A 22907-nucleotide genomic window follows, 5' to 3' on the forward strand; every position below is an offset into this window, starting at 1 on the left:
TGATAGAAAGGGACTTGATTGAGTGTCTTACGTGTCTTTTCAGTCCTACATTCCTACCCAGATAAAACTCCCACATGCTTGGTGAGCATTTCTGATGTTCTTATACAGACAGTTATGCTTTATTAAGCCTCAGATTCAACCCTGCAGCAAGCTGGCATGGGTTATTTAGCAAATATTGCAGGTATGTGTGCAGGGAAGGCTTTAGACCAGAAAACACAGAGGACTTTTCATTTGAGCAGGGTGGCACTGTCTGCTCCAGTTCTGGGGTTTATGTGTGAGCTTTTCTTCTGGTTTGAAAGCACTTACCAGAAGTTTTGCAGCATTTTCTGTTCTGAGCACATTCACGGGATATCTGCCAGACAGTTTCAGTCACCCCCCCTTTGGTTTCTAAAAGAAAAATGGTAGCCCTGGAGCTGGCATATCCTTTCAAAACAAGAGGCAGGAAGCAGGCTCGCTCTGGATGTATACAGGAATGGGAGCAGCTTTTTCCTAGTCCACACAGGCCCCATAAGGTGAAAGAAAGACCCACAGCCAGGGCTGAAAAATGTTGTTTGTATCAGATGAGAAGAATTTGACTTGAAGTGCTTAGTTGATCCAGCTCCTCTAAGCTCTCCCAAAGTTGAGGGGATCCAGATGGATGGGGAGTTTGGGTGTTTTTGGGTCAGAATGCTGCAAAAATACTTGCTGACACAACGGGCTGAAGCCCCAGTTGTCTGTACTTTCCTTTTTCTTTCTTTGCTGCTTGCCCTTGCAGTGTGAGGGCCCACTGTGTGTCTGGGCTCTTCCTGGGCTCTCTGATTTCCCTCCTGCATTTCTCAGCATCCTGGGAAGGGATCTAACAGGAAAGCATCCTCCATTCCCAGGTGGGACCTGGGCATACACTACTGCAGATGCATTTTCTGCCCACATATTGCCTTCCAGAGAGGACTTTGGTCATGTGCATGATCCTGGGTGCTCATGACCAGTGGAAGTGATGCAGGCTTTTAAAATAAGGTGGATTTTTGCAGTGGTTGGTGCAAAAAGTGTAGTTTCTATGCACAGTTAGTGTTATCTCACCCTGCTGCTCCCCTCTGGCCATGGCAGACTGGGTTTCCTCTTGGCTGGCTGGAGTTGAGCCATGGTCCTGCCTGTTGTTTTTAGGGAAGGCTGTGAAGGGGAGCTGAGGTGCAGGGTTGGATGTGAATGGGTGGCACCACTGAGAGCATCACGTTCCCAGTCTGAGCATACCCTCTTTGGAGGACAGCTGGTGGAGGGGGTGTCCTGCACCCCAAGGTGGATGTGGTGTGCTCCCAGCAGAGCATCCTCTGCTCTTGGGAGCTTCATGACTCAAACTTGGTTTTCTGGGAAGAATCAGTCCAAGCCAGAACCTGGTTCAGGGCCCTGGAGTGTCCTTGGGAGCTGGGAAAACGTAGCCTGTCTTTATTTTGGTTTCCATGCCTAAAGAAGGGGAGTATTAATATTACCAGGCTAAGACGGATGCGGGGTGAGGTCACTGCTTAGCACCTGCCAAGATTTTTAAAGTCAGAAAGTTCAACTTTCCATGAGACAAACAATACTTACAAACACTTTACACATATCTCCATTGCTAGGAAATATTTGAATGCAGTGGAAGCTGTGGTGAACTTTGTTTCAGGTTCTCTCTACAGCCCCTAAGGCTGTTGATGCCCTTTTTGGGGGTCATTTTGAAAGGCCCAGTTAAAATGTTATGGAACTATATCCCTCTGCTGATATTTGCTAATCCTCAGCTTTACTCTGATTGACATTCAGGTTGGGCATTTTTTTGAAGTTTTTTCTAGAATGGGTTTGAAGCAATGCAAGATGTGGAAGGTTACATTAACGGAGATCAAATTTTTACTTTGATCATTTTTCCTATTGAAAAGCAGACATTTTTCTGGATGACCTTTCTTATTTGACAGTAAAGCAAATTAGACAGTCAGTTCCATGATGCAAAAAGCATGTTTTTTGTTGTTTAAAACTGCAGTGTCTCGACTCTCTAACATTATTTTCCCAAGAGACTGAAAGAAAATGGGAGACTCAGTTTAAATTACGACATCACATTAAAAAGCTCATTTGTATAGCAATTACTTCAGATCCATAGATATACTAAAGTGATTGAAACCCAAGCTCTTATGAACTATTATCACAGTACAACACAGTAATAGACACTGTGCTTTCATGAGGGGAAGCCAAGACCCACAAAATTTGGCTTAATTCTGCCCACAACAAAGTTTTTAGGACAGATAGGTAGAAATCCCTAAAAACGTAGAGAAGCTGAAGGTGAGTTCAAAAATTAATATTACTGCTGCTTTTGGAGTTCAGTGTTCCCTGTGATATACTGAATATTGACCAAATCTGTAACAATGAGTTTACCAAGCTCCTCCTGGGAGCTCTTTTCATTCTTTCCTTTCTCCCCTTTCAACTGTCTGGAGCAGAATGTACTTTCTGTCATAAAAGAGAAATCAGGCTGTTTCTGGCCATGGCCAGAAACTCCTACAGGGTAAAGAGAGCTGATCCAGCCTTGGCCAGATGGTGAAAAGCTTCTCCCAGGTCATGATTCCTTGTATCACAGCGCATTTTCCTTCTGCCAAAGCACCATTCTGCTCTGTTGGAGCAGAAGGTGAGATGATTTCAGCTGTTCAGGGGGACTGTGCTGATTTGCAGCAGCTGGAGGGGTGGTTCAGAGCCTTCAGAAGAGGATTCCCCCCCTGGCATGCGCAGCAGAAGGGTGGTATTTAGGCTAGGCACTGACCTGGAAAGATTTCCTTACATCATCCTGCAGCTGGATTCACACCTGCCTGCGGAAAGCTGATAAAAACAAAGACAACAAGATGAGCTTGAAAGAGCTCAAAGACTTCCTGAAAGAAGTGAACATTGAAGTCGATGACTATCATGCCAAGAAGATTTTCCAGGTAATGGGAGCAAGCAGATAAAGTGTTTGCTGTTGGTTGAGGTCAGGATCTCCCACAGCTTTCAGCTTGGGTTGGAGACCTACCCTAAAGTGAACTCTGGGCTTCTTTTCTTGTACTAAGGAGGGACTTTCATTTTTTGATGCTCAGCAGATTCCCACTAAGTTAGGCCAGAACAATGTTTTTGATGAAGGTGTGTTAAGACCTTCATGATTGATGCCCAATTTTGCCACAACGCAGAAGATGAGATGCAAACGTGGATAATGCAAGAAAAAGGGAAAAAAGCAAAGTTCAAGTACACTTTGAGTCCCAAGTGATTCAGGAGTTGTGTGCCATGACCACATGTCAGTGCCTAAGTCTGGCTGAAATTTGGTTGCAATTGTGAACCCCCTCAGAGGGGGAGGGTGCCAAGTGACACGTATAAACAAAAAGAAAGCGCAAATTAAGAAAAAAACCTTGCCAGATTCATGATAGATACGTAACACTGCACCCAAGCCTGGACCAGTCTGATTGATTTAATACTCCCAAGGCATATTTAATCTGGTCAGGGAGGTGCACTTCTAAATTCTCAAGATTTGGCTTGCAGGTTGAGCCTATCAGAAGATAAGGAAGGGATGAAAAATTCTCACTTGTTAAGCCTTTGGTTTCTCTCTAAAGAATCCATCCTGCTGAGGTGAGATAAAACATCTGGATAATTTCCAAAACTTCCATCCTGTCTGAAGCAGGATTTGAATTAATGGATGTGCAGTTTCAGAAATCCTTTCTTCTGATCACTGGTAAACACGTGGGTGGTTTTGGGCACCAGGCAGTAGTTCTCCTCCTCCTTCCTGTGAGCAAATAACCTTCCACCAAAGGAGGTTCAAGTTGCATAATCCTTCCTTTATGGAGGTGTCTCTCTCTGGTAACTCTGCAGGAACTGAGGGGAAGGTCATCAGCAGATCTTAAAGGATTTCTGCTTGCAAAATCTTCCAGTTGTACTGCCTGCTCTGGTTGGTGTATCCCATCCTTTATTCCCTGCTCAGGAAGACCCCGAAAGGATAGCAGTAAGGCTAGGAACCCTCTGGTTGAGTTGTGTGTCTCCAGTGGAGATGTTAGCACCAACACTTAACACTGCCTTAGAGTCTGTATAGCTGAAGCCAGAAGAGACCAGGGTGTGATTCACTCATCCTAAAGGATACATCTCACTTATGAGAGATTAATCAATCCCTACATCTTTAAACATAAACAAAATCCCACCAAACCTTTATTTTAGAGGCACAGTTGCCTCTCATTTTGCTGTAACAATAGTTACAAGGGAGGTTTAGGAGAGGAAACTTGATGAAGTTCAATTCTTTTTGCTTAAGGACTCTAAGTGATTGCTAAACCTTGATTCAACCCATCGAAATGCAGGCAGCTAGTTGAGGTCCCATCATTAGGCACGTAATTGTTAAGCTTCCTGTATAGCCACTGGAAAGAGAGGCTCTTTGGAGGTTAATTCAGATCTCCTGAGGGCTGATTTGCCTCCAGGAAGAGTCTGTCTTGCTCCTAAAGCAATTACATTTTCAGTTTACATCCTGCCTCAGCTTAGATGGGCTGAGACATTAGAGCCTATTAACAGGGTGGTCTTTTCTGCCTTGGTGAGTTTTTCTTCATTTAGTCACAGGAAGGAAGGGTGATCAGAACTTCAAGAGAGGGCTGCAGGACAAGTTCTCACATTATTCTTGCCTTCCATCACATAATGTGTCCACATTTAGGTTTGAAGCACACCTGAGTAAGACATATGCAATGCAACCAGAAACTGTGCAAAGTCCTCTCATTGCTCACTTCATTTTAACCTGAATATTCACTCCGGTGCATCAGGAAGGTGCTTTTTGTGGCAGGCTGAGGGTCATTCAGTACTTATGGTTCATGATACAGACATGTGAGGCAAAACACAGGATTTTGGGTTGAGGGTCTCTTTCTAATTAGGAGAGCTTGCAGCCAAAGCAGAAGGAACCCACTGTCCTGGAATTTGATCATGATGCCAATGCTATTGTCTTGTTTTCATCTGATCTATCCTGGCATTTGATTATGATGCCAACCCTATTGTCCTCTTTTCATCACAACCTTTAATACCCACTCATGAACAAAATTCCCAAGGCGGATCACTTAAAATGCCAGTTTTGTAGAAGTGACATCCTGTCATTTTCCCTGTCGTGTCTTAACACAAAGAACATCTGTAATTCACATCCCCACAGTCTCTACCAGGTGCTCTCCCTCTTTATATTCCTGTTGCAATTGCTAAGCATCATGCTCAGCTTAGCTCAAGAGATCAGCCAAGGCCACAGCACAGGAGCACAGACATGGAAGGCAGCAAGGAAAAGGCAATTCCTGGACTCTCAAACCTAATCTGAAGGTGTCGTAGTACTGAACATGTCACAGGTTGTCCCATCCCTGAGACGAGCCCGTAGCTTCTACTCAGCAGATTCTGAAGTCAGGACAAGTTGAACTCTTTTTTTTTTTTTTCTGTCACTTCAGTTTGTGAAATGCTGGGCATCATGATAATTTTCTTTGGGTTTATATATGCTACCTAAACAGATAGTGAAGGACTGCAGTGGAGGATTTGCAGAGGATGGAAGTCCCTCATCATCTTGCTTGGGGTGCTGCCAAAGCCACCGTGGCCACCACTGAGATCATTGGCAGAGCTAGGATGAGATTAGTATCATGACTGGTTAAACTGAGACAAGCATTTTGGCCATAAAAGCCAGGAAAACAGCTCAGTCTGTCACAAGGGATCAAAGACGGAAAGCAGTTTAATTCCTCTGGTTTGACAAGTTGAAGAATTCTGCTAGGAACAAACAACAAAATTAATATCAGGATTTGCCACAGAAGAAGAATTGTCATTTTCTAATGAAAAATTGAACCTGGGAGTATTTTAAATAAGCTGGAAATACTTGTTATTGGAAAAGCTGTTGTCCTTCATGGAGACACTAAAACGCATATCCCAAGCTCCTAATCATTCATGGCCAATCAAGTCCTTGGCTTGATTAAAAGCTCTGTCAGAGCTTTTATCTAGAGGAAAGTTTCAAACCTCAGAGGAACATGGGGGCATGGAGAATTTGAATTACAGCTCCTTGCGGGGATGGTATCTGATTTGAAATTTTCTGGAGAGTTTGTTACTTGGTGGGTTTTCGATGAGAATGGAAAATGCCCATGGAAAGATGGATTTTTTTTCATACCTAAATATGCAGATTTAGTAGTTTGTTGCTGGTTTGTTTTTTTTTTTTAAGTTGGTTTTGATGCCATCTTTACAACCAGCCCTACTACTTGGCCACCTCCTGAGCCCTGAGTTCAGACTCACTGAGGTCAAGGTCCTTTTCACTTCACTAACTGGATTTTAGGCCACAATCTCTATCCATAGTTTAGGAGAGTTGAGATCAAGAGTCACATTTCTCTTGAACCTTGATTTGTGCTTTAATTATCTTGAGCTGTCCTTCTGACTTAAGGTTTGCGCAGCACCCCGTGCAATGGAACTCAGGGCCACGCCTGGGGCTTTTGGTCACACTGATAATATGAGTAAATACTAATAATTGTAACTGTTGTATGACTGTTGGCCTTGTCAGTGAGAGCCATTTGTCATTGACCAAGTGCTTCTCATTCACTGGGCAGTAATTGTCTCCAATTATTTTGTGTTCTGCGTTGTGTAGCCCTGGTGCAGATTACGGCTGGCGTATGCCAGAAGGAAAGAAGGTTTTCACTCCTTCTCCCCTCTACGTTTACAGCACTGTGACAAGTCCAAAACAGAGGCTCTGGAGGATGATGAGATAGAGGAATTTTACAAGATACTGACAGAGAGGAGGGAGATAGACAACATCTTCCAAATGTACTCAGATGCAGATGGGTTCATGTCCTGCCAGAACCTGGTGAGGTTCCTCTATGAGACACAGCAGGAAGAAGATGCTGTTGTTGCTGCCCCTGCCTTAATACAGAGATATGAGCCCAATGAAAGAGGTAGGTTGATAACCTTGACTGGTTTGGTTCAAAATCTTGCTTTTTTGATGAACTATGAATGCTGTTACTACCCCTTTCTTTTGCAGTTGTGTGCATTATTTTCTCCTCGCAGCTGCTTCTAAAACACCAGTCTCCCAGGGGAACATTAGCAGTTCTAGGAGAGGAGGGCAGAGCAGTGCCTGGGAAATAGCTCTCTTCAGTTTTAGTTTGGGTACACTGTGCAGCTGGAGAGGGATTGGTACAGAGTTGGCCAGAGGGTGATTAAAATCCCAAGGGAAAGACTTGGATGGGTTATTCAAATGCTAAGACCTTATGTGGCTTTTCAAGGTTGAGGATGTAGCAACATTTCTGTTCTCCAGGAGCTGGAATGGAGGCAGATGGTCTTAAACATGGGCACCTGAAAAGCCAACAAGTGATGAGATCTGTGACTTGAGGGCCAAGGATATGGCAGCTGTTTAGGGGGGGCAATCACAGGACTGTCTGTCTGCTCAGAATGTAGGTGAATCATCAGTCTGGGGCACCTTGGAGGACATGTTCAGGGAGCCAACTCAGGATCATGGGCTGTTTTTGCACTACCCTGGTGTTCCTTCAGGAGAGGGACAAGGCTTTGGAACTGTCAGACTTTAGGATTAGGCTGAGATCTCTCTCAGTCCCTTAAGATGGGGAGAAATCAATTCCACACAAAAGTTGGGGATAATTTTGTGTTTGCAAATCATGTATTCATTGGATAATCCAGACAAGATTTATCTGGCTGTGTTTAGACATCTGACAAGTTCTCTGGGTTCAGAGAAACCTTGAAATGCTCAAATGGAGATTTTTATACTGTAAGTCTCTAGAGACAGATGAGGTAAGGGCTGTCTTTGACACTTCTGAGACGTTATCAAGGACAATGTCATAAAAAGCCATGCTTGTGAATGGGTTTTAAAAGCATTTTCAGGCAGATGAAGCTGTCGTTGTCCTGTGAGCAGCATCAGTATCTCTGCTATTAGCTGGATGCCCAGGGAGCACATTTTTGCCTTTGACATGCCCTGGAGAGCAGCAGGAATCGCGGTGGAGATGACGGCACAACCTGGCGGTGTCGGATTTTCAGAGTGGGGTTTCTGTCTGTTTGTCTGGCAGCCAAGAGGGGTAACGCCATGACCAAAGACGGCTTCCTGATGTACCTGCTGTCTGATGAGGGGGATATATTCAACTCCTCCCACCGTAAAGTGTACCAGGACATGACCCAACCTCTCAGTCACTACTTGGTGTCATCCTCACACAATACCTATCTCATGGAAGACCAGATCACAGGTCCAAGCAGCACAGAAGCCTATATCAGGTGAAGTATGTGTGTGTGTTTGTTTATGTGTGTGGGGGAGGTTGTCCTCTTCCTTATAGATGGCATAAGGTGCATTTATACTGCTAGATGCAAGAGGATCAAGAAGCAACCTCCCACCCTGAGACCAGGTAATGTGGACTGACCCATGTTCACACCAGGGTGAGCTGTGCCCCCCCCTTTTCATAGCACTTTGACCTGGGTCTCTGCTGGGCCTTGTGTGGTGTCCTCCTGACTGTAAGATGTATAATTACTACATTTTGAGGGGAGTTTAAAATATCTGCAGCCATGTGGAGGCTGGATTGCAGCCCTCTGGCACAGTGTTTTCAAAGCACAGTGCTGAGGGGGTGTGCTGCATTCCCCAGAATACAGCACCAGAGAGTGCAAGGAACTTACAGGATGCAAACATTTCTGGCATAGAACTGCAGGTCTGTGTAGGGACTGGAAGGAACCAGGAAACTTATGCCTGGTGCCTCTCTAGCATCTCAGATGTTCCCACAGCATGCCCGGACAGGTGTTGTCTCCTTCTGCCTTTAACAACGTCTGTTATCAGATGTCTCATGGCCTGATGAGTGCAGTGACCTTTACTAACCTGCACAACCACCTCACATCTGCTGTGACCTGTGCTTTTATCAGGCGAGACAGCATTTCCTTATGAGTAACTCAATTACTGCAGTTCTGTCTTTGTTTATGACTTACCTGATTCCCAGGAGCAATGACTGTCTAGACTCACGAGGCCAAAATTGTATAGAGTGAAATCTGTAAAAAGTTGCTTTCCAATAGCTGTTTGAATTCCTCTTAAAATTATAGATGTATGTTTTGGCTGTAAAAAAAAAATAAATAAAAAAAATCCCATTATTCTGGAACTGGTTTCCCAGAGAAGCTGTGAATACCCCATCCCTGGAAGTGTTCAGGCCCAGGTTGGATGGGGCTCTTAGCAACCTGATTTAGTGGAAGGTGTCCCTGTTTATGACAGAGAGTTGGAATGGGATGAGATCCCTCCTAACCCAAACCATTCTAGTATTCTATGATTCTGTTGCAGAGTTAAATGAGTTGTGTAATCTGAAATGCTTAGGGAGTTACTGTAAAACAGATGACATCACCTCCTAAACAGGTAAGGGGGGAACCTGCATTTGAAAGTGAATTAAAATGAAAGTATGGATGTGTAGAGGTGGGAATTTCAAGTGGAAATTCAGTCTGTAGACTCAGCTTGGGAAACTGGTCCTCAGGAGTCTTCTCAGCTATGGTGGAGTTCCCACAGCTCCCTCCCTCACAGCTCTGAGGATTCATTTCTCATGTTGTATCAGATCTAGATGAAGAACTCACATCATCCAGGCTTTGTGACCTGGTTTCTAAGGCTGACTGTCTTACTGTCATTCTTCCAATGCAGCCACTCTTGATTTTCTCTTCTCTTCACCATCTTTGGGGAAAGACTTGGGGCACAGTCATGAGTGTCCTTTCTCATCTGGCACTCTCTTTGTCTTACCTTTTGGATATTTCTAGCTTGGACTTCCACTGCCTCCTTTCTCAGATCCTACTGTGCTTTCCTTGCTCAACCTTGAGCTATCTTTGCTGACACTGAGCTCTTCTGATCCCATCCTTTCTCTCTCTCTGCTTTCCTGTTTTTCCAAGCTCCTTTTTTCTCCCTTGCTCCCCGAAGTTCCTCTCAGTCTTCCCAGGCAGTACCTGTGCCTGATGTACCCTCATTTTGAGACGGAGCAGAAGGCTTAGAACCCAACCAGGTCCCTTCTTTGTTTCCAGAGCCCTCACCAAAGGCTGCCGCTGTGTGGAGCTGGATTGCTGGGATGGCCCCAACTCAGAGCCTGTCATTTATCACGGCTACACCCTCACCTCCAAGATCCTCTTCAGTGATGTCATTAAGGCCATCAAGAACTATGCCTTCAAAGTAAGGACGAGGCACCCTCTAAGATTTCTCATGTTGCATAGTCCAGGACTGACAGTAGATCTCTGCCCTCCCAGCAGAGAGCAGAAACAGTGAAGGCTTCACCTTATTTTTCATGGGGACGAGATGTGTCCTGTCCGGGCATCCATGCTCTGCTTCCTGCAGAGATCCATTCCTGGGAGTTGCTGGTCAGGCAGAAAACATCCAAGGATGAGTTTGAATGTGTACCAGCACAGCTGCATCCTGGACCCCACTGCAATGAAAATGATACCAAATATCTTGAGCCTACCTGGTGGGAAAGGCAAACGAGCCCACGATTTATGTGGCTTTGATGTCTTAGGGTCTGTTTCTAGTTTAGGGGAACCCACACTTTAGATGTGAAGGACTGCTTCTACTCTGCTTTAAAAGGAACGAGCAGGTCTGGAGTCTTGTATGGCAGTGCTGGGTCAGCAGCCTTCAGAAAAACCTTGGGTCTGTACAGACTCGCTGGGCTTTCTGCTATTTTCCTTCAGTGCACTTGGGAGCTGGCAGCAAGTTTCCTTTGGGGCTACAAAGGAGTGACAGTGACAATAATGCCAATGCCTTCAGCACACAGAATGCCTTGGGGGGCACAGGGAAACAGATCAGGCCTATGCAGGAATGGAGAAATTCATGTCACCTCAGGATTTGAGCAAACCCTGTGATTTCAAAGCCCCCTTCCCCGGTCTTTCCTCTGAGGTAGGAAGGTGCTCAGATTCACAGTGCAAATGGAGAATGGAGGCGAAGGGAGCTTCACCAAAGTGCCCCAGAAAGTCTGTGGGAGGCATCCTGACCCGCCCCGGTGCCCTGTCCATTGGATCATCATCTCTGGAAGGCATCAGCAGAGATCTGGGTAGCTACTGCGTAGTTAAATTTGTCCATTTTTAACAAATCTTCATTTTAGCAGAATTTAGACCCTACAGTTGACACTCATTTCCTGAGAAAACAGTGCTGAGGTTTACACCAATTGCTACAGACTGGTGGTATTGCAAAGTTCACTGATGGTGTGTGTTGCTGTCTTGTCCTAGACCTCACCATACCCTGTCATCATCTCCCTGGAGAACCACTGTAGCGTCGACCAGCAGAAGGTCATGGCTCAGCACATGACGACAATCTTCCAGGACATGCTCTTGGTTGCCCCAGTGGATGGAAACAAATCCCAGTTCCCCTCCCCAGAGGTAAGCAAGACCACTCTAGCATTGCCTTCTGAAGGTGGGACAAGAAGGAAGTTTGTGTTCTCGCTGAGTACAAAGCTCAAAACTCAAGGGGAAAACCAGTAAAAGTAGCCTAAAACTGTATCAAGCACAAAGTTCCCTCCCACTGAGAGTGGCCTGGGGTGGTGGGGATGGAGATGTCCATGAAGGACAAGGGAAAGCAGGAGGCTGCCTAGAGATGCCCCTTTGATTCCCATGAGTCAGGGCAGCCATCAAGCTGGGAGCTGAGCTCTGACCTTGCAAGGGGAAGGAGATACACAGCCCTCAACAGTGGGCCACCACTTTAAAATCATTAGCTGATAATTAGGAAGAAATGAAAATGAAATCTTGATATGGAAAAAAAGTTTCCAAAAACAGGAGCCAAATAAAATATTCATCTACCCTTTCGTTTGTGTTTTCTTTCCTTGTTTCCTTGTTTCTTTGTTTCATTCTTTCCTTCTTTCCTTCCTCCTTTCTTCGTTTTCTCTCAAGGACTTTGCAGAAACAGGCAAAGTTTGTGTGGGTAGCTGCAGTTCCCTTTAAATTGCATTTCTTTGCTAAAGAAATCATTTGCCAAAAGTTGGATGAGCTTGCCTACCCAGAGCTGGAAGGAGTTTGTGGGTGGGATAAAGCTGGCAGTCATCAGGGGAGAAAGGAGAGGAAAACCATCCACCCAAAATATCTTCTATTTGTTCTCCATCTTCCTTTATCTGTTTTCCTTTTCCAACTTTCCCCTTTTGTTTGGGAGTGTCATGCCTCATTTGATACAATGCCTAGCACAGAGGGAAGCTGATCTGGGTTGGTCCCTAAGCACCAGGGCAATAAATTAGGATGAATCATGATTTTTAATGCTGCTGCTTCAGCAGGACCTCAACTCTGGCACAGACAAGGTGACTCCACTGAGAGAAGTGACTGCCAGGGTGAGGTACACCCAGCATGGAGACAGGTCTCTGCAGGCTGTTACTGACTTGGAAAAATAAGTGTCTTCATTGTCCCCTCCTGACTTGCTATTTATCTTGGTGCAGAATCAGGAGAGCTGCTGATGGCTTTTCACAACTCTTGCCTTATGACCAGGGCAATGATATGATAAAAGAAAGGAGAAACACCTGGGAAAGAAAAGTGTGATTTGTGTGTGTAAGGGAACGACCCCAGCTTCCCAAAAATGTTTTTCCCATTCCTATGTTCATCCAACCTTCTGCTTTGATTGCCCAAACAGACACGTGGCCCCAGCTGGAACACAATGGCCCAGATCTACCTTAGTGAATGGATTTGGGCCAATATGCTCCATTGGAGGGATTGATCCGTTCAGTTTTAATTGGAGAAAAATTGTCAAACCTGTCCTTTTCTCTCTGATACTTTTCCTCTGCCTTCCTGCTGTGTGAACTAGGAGAGTGCAAAGGGCTGAAATGCTGATTTTTTTGGTGAAAAATACATTGAAACTGAAACATTAAGGACAAAAACCTAAACCAACAAACCAGAAACCTCTTGGCTTTTCCACTCCCTTGTGAAAGTTGACATGAGGAAGCCTGGGACGACGTGGTACTTTTCATATCAGAAGAAGACTGGGATCTGTCACTGGAAAAAGGGCTGAAAGGCTGTAAATACAAACAGTGGAAGGATTGCTGCCGATTGTGTTAGCAGGGCAATGTCAGTAATTAAAGGAAGATCGACGGGGTTTGGATTTGTGCTAACGATTCATTCCACAGCCCGAGGCAGGAATCTGATTTATTAGGCTCCATTCAGGAACAGCGTTGGGCTACACAGCCTGTCTAAATATCTCCCTCAAGCTGCTGTCTTTAGGTCCCAATAGTAAATTAAAGGCTATAGGATGAAAGGCCAAAAGCCACATAAAAGCTCCAGGCAGTGCCAGGGTTGTAGGGAGGAGCTGATCCAGTCTGTGTTCCTTGTTGCCCTTCTGCCCCGCCCCTGATCTGCACAGGGCTCTGCCCGGCCCCTTCCCCTTATCCCTGCATCCCAGCTAGAAATGCTGCAAAGCCCCAGCCCTGGAACGAGACTAAAACAGCTCCCAGTGCTGCAGGCAGCTCTTCAGTGTATCAGGTGTGTCTCCTCATGAATGTGAAAGTGTTATTCCTCACAGCTTCTCAGAAGTCTGGAGAGATGGGTATCCTCACCCTGAGAATGGGATGTAAGGTAGCAATGCTCAGACCCTGCATATTCATGTGTGTGAGCACTTTACTTAGGGCTCCTTTGAGAAACAGTTAATACAGTCAGAGGGAGTTGGAGGTGTGGTCCACCTCCTCGCAAGTGTTTGTCCAAACAGATGAGAAGAATCACACCCTGGTAGTGTTTAGTTCTCTCTGTTGACTCTGAAGGAGGTGTTGCAAGCCCAGGAAGTTTGATGAGGTGGATCACCTTACAAATCCTCCATTCCCACTGAGATGAAAACTGGAACTCAGACCTTGCTGTGGCTTTCAGGTTGCTATTGGGGGGTAGGGAACTTTCAGGTGGGATAAACATGTGTATGCAGATCTTTTAAAATTCTATGCTCATTACAGCTCTGCTGCTGCTGATAAAATCAGCAGTGCTTCCTTGGCTGCCATGTGCTAATCCACAGACTCCCAAAAGGAAGCAAGGCCACGAGTCAGAACCATTTCACTTGTAGAGCTGAGCTTGTTCAGCCTGCAGTGGAAAAGGTGGGAGAGCAGGGGAGCTCCACCTGTGGAGAAATAAGACAGTGCCATTTACAGGGAATGTGGAAAAGGGCAAGAGTTGCATTTATTCCAACAACCGCTCCACTGCACGTTCTCAGTGGAATCCAGTGTCCTTGTACCCTTTTCTTAGGTTGTACTCAACCTTGGGCTTGCCAGACACAGTTGGAATAGCTTTATGGTCTACTTGGAGAATATTTATTGAGTATTTCAGCTAATGCTTCCTCCTAAGACAAGGGATCTGCTCAACAGAGCTGAACTGATGAGCTGAGTGTCTTTTGCCTCAGGCTAGAAATACTTAATATTACATGGAGGGGAACCAAGAGAAATGAAGCAAGGGCATGTGTGTGTTTGTGTCTGTGTGTATCAGCTTATTTAAAACCTTATTAAAGAAGATAAACTCCGATTTGGGACTTTGCTTCATAGCACCCATATTAATTGAAGGAAGACTGGCAGCTTCTGCAGGATGGATTCAGTGCAGTACTACTATAAAATAGCACATTTTTCATGAAATGGGAATGAAAATGCTCTCTTTTGGGGTGAATCTCACCTCTCATTGTGGACCAACAAGCAAATGCATCTCCTCTGAGTTAGGTGGCACATGGGCTGCTCTCCCCTGTAGGCACAGTGGAAATTACCTGCCTAGGGGGATACAGTGGGCACAGAACCAGTGTCCCTGTGCCCATGGGGAGCATCTGCAGCATATCCAAGGTTTCCCAGAAAAACCATAGGCTAGACAGGATAACAGCAGCTCTGGCACAGGGTGTGTTGAGGATGGTGGAGGCTGTGTTCCTCTGCCTTTGCTGCTGATGTTATTCAGCCTTGTAGGATGAGTCTGTACCAGAAATCACACCTCCCATTTGCTGTCCTGAATGGCATAAGCTTTAAAATCTTAATTACCTACTGATAGTTAAGAATCAAGCTATCTGCCCCAAATACCTTATCCCTGGTTCTCTACTAGTTGTGAGATAAGGTGGTAATGTTTCTTATGGGTCATCAGAAAGCAGAGGCAAATAATATATATGAACTATCAGGATGGTATCTGCAGCCTGCAAAGGACGAGAGGGACTGCCCTCAGACCCTCCTTACTGCCCCCAGTGCAATCCTTCCAGAATTGTCCATGCCAAGTGTTGACTAGAGCCTAAAAACTGACACAGAACTGGATTTTGTTGTGGAAGAAGAGTGTAGAGCTGGATGTTGAGGTAGGAGGGTGGGAAGAGTCATGGGAGCAGCAGATTGAAGTGAGAGTCTGAAGATGAGCCGACTCATCTCCCAGCCATGGATGTAAAGAAGCAGGTCACAGCTCTGCCTGGAAGAGGGATGAGAGCTGGGAGGATGGTCTGGGGATGGGAAGGACAATACTGCCATGCTCTGACTGCTCCTTTGGACCTTTTATTCCAAATAACTGGTACATTCCTTCCATCTGCTTTTGAGTGTAGCTTTTGAGTGACAGGAAAAGTGCCCCAGTGTAAACAGAACATTTGTGGTAGCTGAATAAAAATGCTCTTGGCTGCTACCTCAGATGCCAGTGTCAAATTTCTGCTCCAACCAAGCTTCATCCACGGCTTCACTGGGTGGTGAGGAGTTGGGCTGGTCTCTGTAAAGATGTGATGTGATTTTCTTGCACCCACAAAGGATGAAAAGGGGGAAATTGTGTCCTTTGAAAATGCCTGTGTTGCTTTATAAAAGGTCCTTGGTTTTCCAAAGTCCTGTCATTTGAGTGTGGTAGTGTTTGTTGCTTTTGCTGTTGCGGAAAAGGCAAATACAGGGTGTGCTACGCAGACTGAGGGGCTGTATTGGCTAATTCCAAGTTTGAATTTTTCTGGAATAACTAGCACACTCCAAAGCCAGGAGTACCGAACACATCCAGGTGGCAGCAAATCTCCTGCTGACTTCTCTGGAAGCTGCAGGGTCTCGTGGTGCTCCAGATTTTAAGGCATAACCTGCTCACTTAGAGATTGCCCTCAGTCACCCTTCTCAGTACCTCTCCCTGCTGCCAGCATTGCTGCTGCCTTGTTTGGGCTCAAATTCATCCCTCTCCAGGCTCCAGCCTTCTTCCCACAAGAGATACTTCAGTGATGTGGTGGTCTGTGAGTGACTATGACCTGTTGGTGTGTTCATTCACCTGAGAGTTTTATGTGAACCTTGAAAGAGGCTGGAGAGAATTGATCAGCACAAGGGATGTGCCCCTTGGATTCACTCAGCAGCCAGCTGTGTTACACTGGCACGTGCTGCTGGTTGTGATCAGTGTTGTACCGTGGCAGCAGTCACAGGAGAAGCTGTTTGCAGAAGAGGAGGTGTCGTTGGAAAGGGTCTGGGAACTCTTCCTTAGGCTGTCAGCATCCTAAGGCTTCACCTGCAAAATCCTTACCTATTAAAATTCCATGTCTGCTGTGCATGAAACACCTGTTCAGAACTTAATGGACCTCTCACCCCATTAAAATATCTGCTGGAACAGAGGGCTGAATGGCTTCAGTCCCTGCTTGGATCTCATTAAGTTTCCCAAGTTGTGCTTGTAAACATACGTTGTGTTTATAACCATACATTGCAGACTGTGGGGTAGATTAAATAGCAGGCCACACAGAGGGGCAGAAACAGTGCCACAAAGAGCTCCCATGAGCCCTGACCTCCAAGCTTGACCCTGTTTGCTGAGCCACATTCAGTCTTGGAAAAAAAAAAGGTATATTTTGATTGCCTTTAACTGCACAACTGTTTTAGTTGTCTAGTTGAGAGGATGGTCAGCTCTATTTCAGAATGGGCATTCTGGGGTATTCAGACTCATGGCTGGGCAGAGCCTCAGTGAAAAAACAGACTTATTTTTACCTGTATCTATGGATAATAACCACTGACTGATGCAGCTCTAAAAGGTTCTGGTTGCAGCTGAGGAACTTCTTCAGGGTGGACTAGAACCTTTTCTACTCACCGGCTATTTTTTCCCCTTTTCCTTGTGCAGCAATTGAAAGGGAAGATCCTTGTGAAAGGCAAGAAGCTGAGCAGGCAGGAGGACCCCACAAATGGGAACAACAACCTGGAGGCTGAGGATGTCTCTGATGAAGATGAAGCAGCTGAAATTGAAGATGAATCTGTGAAGACTGAAGTACAGCAGAAGGGGAAGGTAAGTAAGAGAAGTAACAGTGCTGGAAAGGGGCAGATCTTGAGAGACAGAAAAGCTTTAAACCTTTGCCTATTTCAGAGGGCTCTGAAGTCCTTTATCAGGAAATCCCATCTTGTTAGCCTGTCCCATGACTCATGCTGGGAAGCCACTTTTTAGATGGATTTTGTACCGCGCCTAGAGAAAAGAAAAGGAAAAGCCATTGAAATATACTTCTAATATGTTCCCAGCTAAGACAGTTCTCAGCGTGGTTTCAGCTGCTCAGCTGGGGATTTGTACGTGTGAATTGTTGAAATTGCTGGAGCTGAGGATCCTGGTGCTTGCTCAGCTTAATGATCTCTGTCCCAGGCACAAACAGATTGCAGAGCCAGCCAAGCATGAAGGTTGGCTTCTTCCTCTAAAAGGAGGCCGGAGGACCCTGCAGCTGGCACAGACCATGTAGCATTTATGGAGGCAGTGGAAGGGCACATGTTCAATCTGTCTGCCTGATTTCCAGAAATCTGTTTGTTATGGGACCGTCATGACTTTGTTTGGTGCCTTTCTAGTCACATTTTGGGATGTACCTGCACCCTCATGGTCTGACTTGGAGAAGGGAGGGAGGGAGGGAGGGAAGGGGTGGCCAGTTCCTACAGCAATTTGTATGACTATTTCTGGGAAGAAAATGAGGGCCTTTACACCAGTGTTTTGCTCCCTCATGTGAGGACATTCAGTTTCCAGACTGCAGGTCCCTGTGAAGGCCATATCCCTTAGGGAACAGGCTCAGAAGTGACACAGATACATTCAGTCCCCACTGATGGCAAAGCTGCCTCTGGATCTGGTCTGGTCTGTGCTTCCTCTGGCTGATTTGTTCACTCTTCAAGCGTCTTACTTCTTTCTCTGAACTGTGTAAAATAATGTGCATGATTTTGAAATTGGTCCCTTTCTCTTCTTGCCTCTGATGGGAGCTGGTGGCTCTCACTTCACCCTTACACTAATGAATGTGGCTGTGGAGTAGGAGGCATCAAAGCACTGTGAGAACTTTCTAGTTTGACGGGAAAAAAAAAAGCTCAAGCTCTGTGGAGGCCAAAACATCCTTCTCTTCCCCTTATTCCTAGGTTTGCATGCTTGGGACCAGGACAGTATGGAAAAGTCATTGCTAAGGCTCTGTTACAAAGTTTAGCACCTGGAGACAGACATTGGTGCTGAAATGCAAGTGATCATGCAGAGAGCAGCAGGGAGGGTATCCCACCAACAGAGAGAGAATCCTTTTCCACCCCCTCTCTCCATAGGGATGCCACGGAGTGTTGGTAGTGTGCATCCTTTCCTTGTGAAGACGGTGGAGAAGGGAAGCCACAGGGGTCCTAGAGAAAACACAACGATTACTTTTGGCTGCAGAAACTCCCTGCAAACCTCTTGCTCTCCTATTTTTCAGAGTGATACTTTGAAGCTGGCAAAAGAGCTGTCAGACACAGTTGTCTACTGCAAGAGTGTCCATTTTGAAGGCTTTGATGACCCCAGCCATCCTCGGGCTTTCTACGAGATGTCGTCATTCTCAGAGAGCAAAGCTCTGAAACTGGCCCAGGAGTCTGGTATGTGTGTTCTGCCCTAACAAAAGGCCATCCTCTGTCGCAGTCCCCCAAAAAGGGACACCTCGTGGTGGTTAAGCATGAGGAAATGGTGTTCTGGAAGACATGGGTTATGATCTCTTTGGTCATGCATGTGACTGAGAAACAGAGGGAAAAACTTACTATCATGGAGGCTGTTACCAAGAAAGGCTTTTATACAGGTAGTTCCCGTTCAGCCAGACTTGCTAGGCAGAGGAGGAGGATACACAGCAGCATCAAGAAGAGATAAAAGTAGCCCCCATCACTGAAAGGTCCATTTTCTTAGTTTTTTTTTTTTTCTATAGGAACCAGTTTTATTCATCACAACATCAGGCACCTGAGCCGGATCTACCCTGCAGGCTGGAGGACAGATTCTTCCAACTACAACCCCGTGGACTTGTGGAATGTTGGCTGCCAGATTGGTGGGTACAACTGGGAGGCTGGAGAGGGTCAGGCTGACTAGGTCACAGATGAACTGTCTGTAGAGGGGCTTCAGTTGAGGTGGATGTGCAATCTCAAGCCTTGTGCAGCCAGAGGCTCAGTGGTCACTGGGAGAAGTCAGCTTTTCAGCCAATGCTCAGTGACTTCCCATAGACGTTTTCTGGCTCACCACAAGTCCATTAGGAGAGTCTTTCCTACACATTAGTGTGCACATCCCTGTAATTTCACTGTTAGCAGAGTTGCTGCCATTTCACAAAGGAAGAGAGAGCCAGGAGTGAAGAGTCACTTGCTGGAAGATGTGCTGAAAATCTCTGGCAGAGCTGTAAACCAAACTCAGCTCTCTTGAGCCCTTCAGCAAGGCTGTAACCGTAAGGGCCAAGCCATGTCCTGAGCTGTTCTTCCCTGTAGTCAGAGCAGCTCATCATAAATACTCCCAGGGAGTTGAGGCCTGTGACAGTGTATTTATAACTCAGAGATTCGATGAAAACAAAAGACTCAGTGCCTGTCAAGTGAATTCTGTTGTAGCTCTCACCCAGGAAACCTGGTGCAGTGGTAAGTGGGCAGGCTGGTGATGACACACTGGCTCTCTTGGATGTTGGAGGTGTCCCAGTTTTGGCCCAGCCAGACAAGAGGAGCTGCAGGTGTAGGGCACCCTGGCCCCCAGCTGTGTAGACCCACATGGGCTGGATGTGCCTGGCAGCATTTGAACTTGGTGGGTCCTGCAGCCCCCGTGGGGGCACAGGTGGCACCCATTGGCCTGTCTGACCTTCAGGAGAATCTTTGGGAGGCAGCATCAGTTCCCTTAGGGTACAGTAAGGCCAGACCTGCGTGCCTTATCTGACCTGAATGCAGTATTTGGGCACTCTAAATTAGATTTTTCAGAAGACCTGAGTACTTGCAGCTCCTAGTCAAACCAGTACCCTGCAGTTACCAGAGTCTTGTTGCAGGTTGAAAAATAAAGGAGTGCCTTAAAATGCTTTTGGCCTTCAAGTATGACAGGATATGAAGGACCCAAGACCAGGATAAATTGCTTGTCTTAAAAGATGTCTTAGACGTTGCTAAAGAAGTTAAAATCATCCTTGAGAAATCAACAGAGCACTGAGGAGCTGCTGGGGTCTGTGTGGTGTTAGTGAGACTGTTCACAGACACTGTTCCAGATTTGACATTAATGCTTTTAAAAAAGATATCGACAAATTGGGAAGAATACAAGAAATCTGCCTGGTGTTAGGACACCAGTGAGGCTTGATCTATTTTGGGTAGGAGACAATAAAGAGGTGATTTGATCACAGCTGCTGTACTCCTACCTGAGGAGTTCAGAGTGTGAGGAGCTCTCTGGTCTAACCAACAGAGGCATCAATGCCCCTCAGGATGGCAAATGAAAATAGGCAGATCTGGGCTGGAAAGGGGGTTTTATAATGAGGCTGAGTAGCCAGAGAAATGATCTGAGAAGGATTTTCTGGCTTCACTGCAGGAGAGAACTCCTTCAGCATAGAAATGAGTAAGTTTATCTAAAAGATGCAGTTGCTCAACTAGGTGGCATAAATTCCATGCAGGACACTTTTTGATCCTGCAGAAAGCAGAATGGCTGTAATGGCTTCTCTCCTCTCTATCATCTCTGAATGCAAGAAATCCTCAGGGGTAGCAGGCTGTGAGGGTGAAAGTTTATCCCTGCTCTTTGAAGCATGGAAAATCCAATGTTTATGTCCATGAAGTGCAATTTCATGTGAACAGAATTAGTATGAAAAGTTTCCCATTGATTTGTCTGAGAGTCGCTGAATTTATTTATTTATGTTGCAGTTGCCCTGAATTTCCAGACAGCAGGCACAGAAATGGATGTCTACCAGGGTCGGTTCCAGGACAATGGGTTTTCTGGGTATGTCTTAAAGCCGGAATTCCTCCGGGATGAGCAAACCAAATTCAATCCAAAATCCATCACAGAAGGAACATGGGGGACAAAGAAGAAGCTTCTGCTTAAAGTAAGAATAGAAGTCGGGAATTGTCTCAGTAGCATCCACCTTCGGGGGGGCGTGTAGGTTGTACCTTCTCCTTCTTCTGGTCCCACCTGGGCAATGTTGTTGTAACCCTACTGATTTCCCACCTCTGGGGTCTCTCATGGACTTTGATCCTCCAGGGACCCACTCACATGTTTAATGTTGGGCAGTAGAAGAGGTTAATGACAATATTCACTGTCGTTACAGAGACGTACAGGCAGACGTGCAATCAACAGTCACCTCTGCTGTTCCCAAGTGTCACCTGATCACTGTGGGGACAGTTAGAAAAGCTGCCTGTCCCCCAGCCAGCTGGCTGGGCTGGAGCAGTGTTCCTTAGGTGCTTTGGCTCATGACAGCTTCCTCTGAAGGATGTCACAGCACCGGCTCTGAAAAAGCAGCACCGGCTCTGAAAGAGCAGCACCAGCTTGTCACAGCAGATCCTGTGCTCCCGGAGAAGGAGAGGGAATTTTCCAGGGAGCCCCCTCTCCTGATGAGTTCCTAACCTCTTTCTCTGTTTCCTCCTCAGATCATCTCTGGTCAGCAGCTGCCCAAGGTGAACAAAAGCAAAAACTCCATTGTTGATCCCAAGGTGACGATAGAGATCCATGGTGTCCAACAGGACAACAACAAGAAGCAGACCAAAGTCATTGAAAACAATGGTAAGGAGTTTTCTTCCGAGCTGTGCTCCCATGGGATAGTAACTCTTCCATGTCATGTAGCAGAGTGTTCCTTGCCAAGGCTGCTGCCCTGTGACCAGACCTGCCCAGGTTGCATGCAAGCCAGCCCACACTAAGCAGGTACATGAGGTGCTGTTGGACTTTGAGCAGTTCTTCCCTCTCTTCTCTCTCTAAGACATTTGGAGACAGAAATTCCCTGTAAAACAACATCAGCCATATGGAGTCGTTTGAGGCTGGCTGCCAGGTTTGCAGAGCTAGAGCTTTGGAAGTACTCTTTACCTTCACAGAGTTGGGTTTGACCTGGGCTGCAGGGGTTCCTACCACGATATTCCCAGAGAAGGCTTCTTGTGGGGCTCATTTTATCCTGAAAGTGTCACAATGTCATGAAAGATTGAGGTTGCATGGGACTTTGGAGGTGTCCGTTCCAGCCCCTGCCTAAAGCAGGACCATACTCAAAGTGTACTCAAGTCACTCAGGATATTGCCTGGATGAATTTTGAATATCTCAAAAGATGGAGGACCATTTGAAATGTGGCTGTGACTTCCCTCTGTGCAGGGAGGGTCTGAACATTATGGCCTCCTGCACAAACACACACACACACACATTCTGATTTTCTGCCTGGAGTAAGAGCCAAATGCTAGAAAGCTGATGCAGATTTTCCTCCCTGCTAACAATGTTTCCCTTTTCCTCTTTCCTGTTTGAGTAAATATGGCCTGGCTCCTAAAGCTCACTGCCATTTCCGTCACCTACAATAATTCTTATAGCCTGTCAAGTAAAAGTTGTGTAGGGAACATTTCAGAACTGCCAGGCCTTTTCCTCAAGGCTGCTCAGCATTCACAGTCCTGTGGCCAGCCCTTGGCTGGCTGGAGCAATACTGGAATGATGGTGGAGTGATACTGGAGGGAGTGTTGCCCAGTGAAAAGTGAGTCAAACAATGAAAACATCCATGTTGGAAAGAGGCAGCTGCAGAGAGAGGTTTGCATTTCATGGGCTGAGGTTTCAGATGAGTGACCACACTTCAACAGCTCACCTGGTTTGATGTTTTACAGTTGGGCTCGATGGTCTCAGAAGTCTTTTCCAACCTGAATGATTCTATTATTCTGTGTTGTTGGGACTGAAGCAGGGGC

General features: G+C 46.0%; 1 protein-coding gene across 2 annotated transcripts in view; it reads left to right on the plus strand.

Annotated features, from left to right (window-relative positions):
- Positions 1-22907, plus strand: part of PLCD1 (phospholipase C delta 1) — a 52294-nt gene that overhangs the window by 26683 nt on the left and 2704 nt on the right. For both annotated transcript variants that reach the window (XM_027660613.1, XM_027660612.1), the window contains exons 4-13: positions 2780-2909; positions 6647-6875; positions 7995-8196; positions 9955-10099; positions 11143-11292; positions 16930-17091; positions 18500-18656; positions 18977-19093; positions 20910-21088; positions 21630-21762. In XM_027660613.1, the coding sequence (XP_027516414.1) occupies positions 2780-2909; positions 6647-6875; positions 7995-8196; positions 9955-10099; positions 11143-11292; positions 16930-17091; positions 18500-18656; positions 18977-19093; positions 20910-21088; positions 21630-21762 (1604 nt within the window). The remainder of the gene's footprint in view (positions 1-2779; positions 2910-6646; positions 6876-7994; positions 8197-9954; positions 10100-11142; positions 11293-16929; positions 17092-18499; positions 18657-18976; positions 19094-20909; positions 21089-21629; positions 21763-22907) is intronic.

Source organism: Corapipo altera, unplaced genomic scaffold, assembly GCF_003945725.1.
Source record: "Corapipo altera isolate COAL_440 unplaced genomic scaffold, ASM394572v1 126, whole genome shotgun sequence".
NCBI lineage: Eukaryota > Metazoa > Chordata > Aves > Passeriformes > Pipridae > Corapipo > Corapipo altera.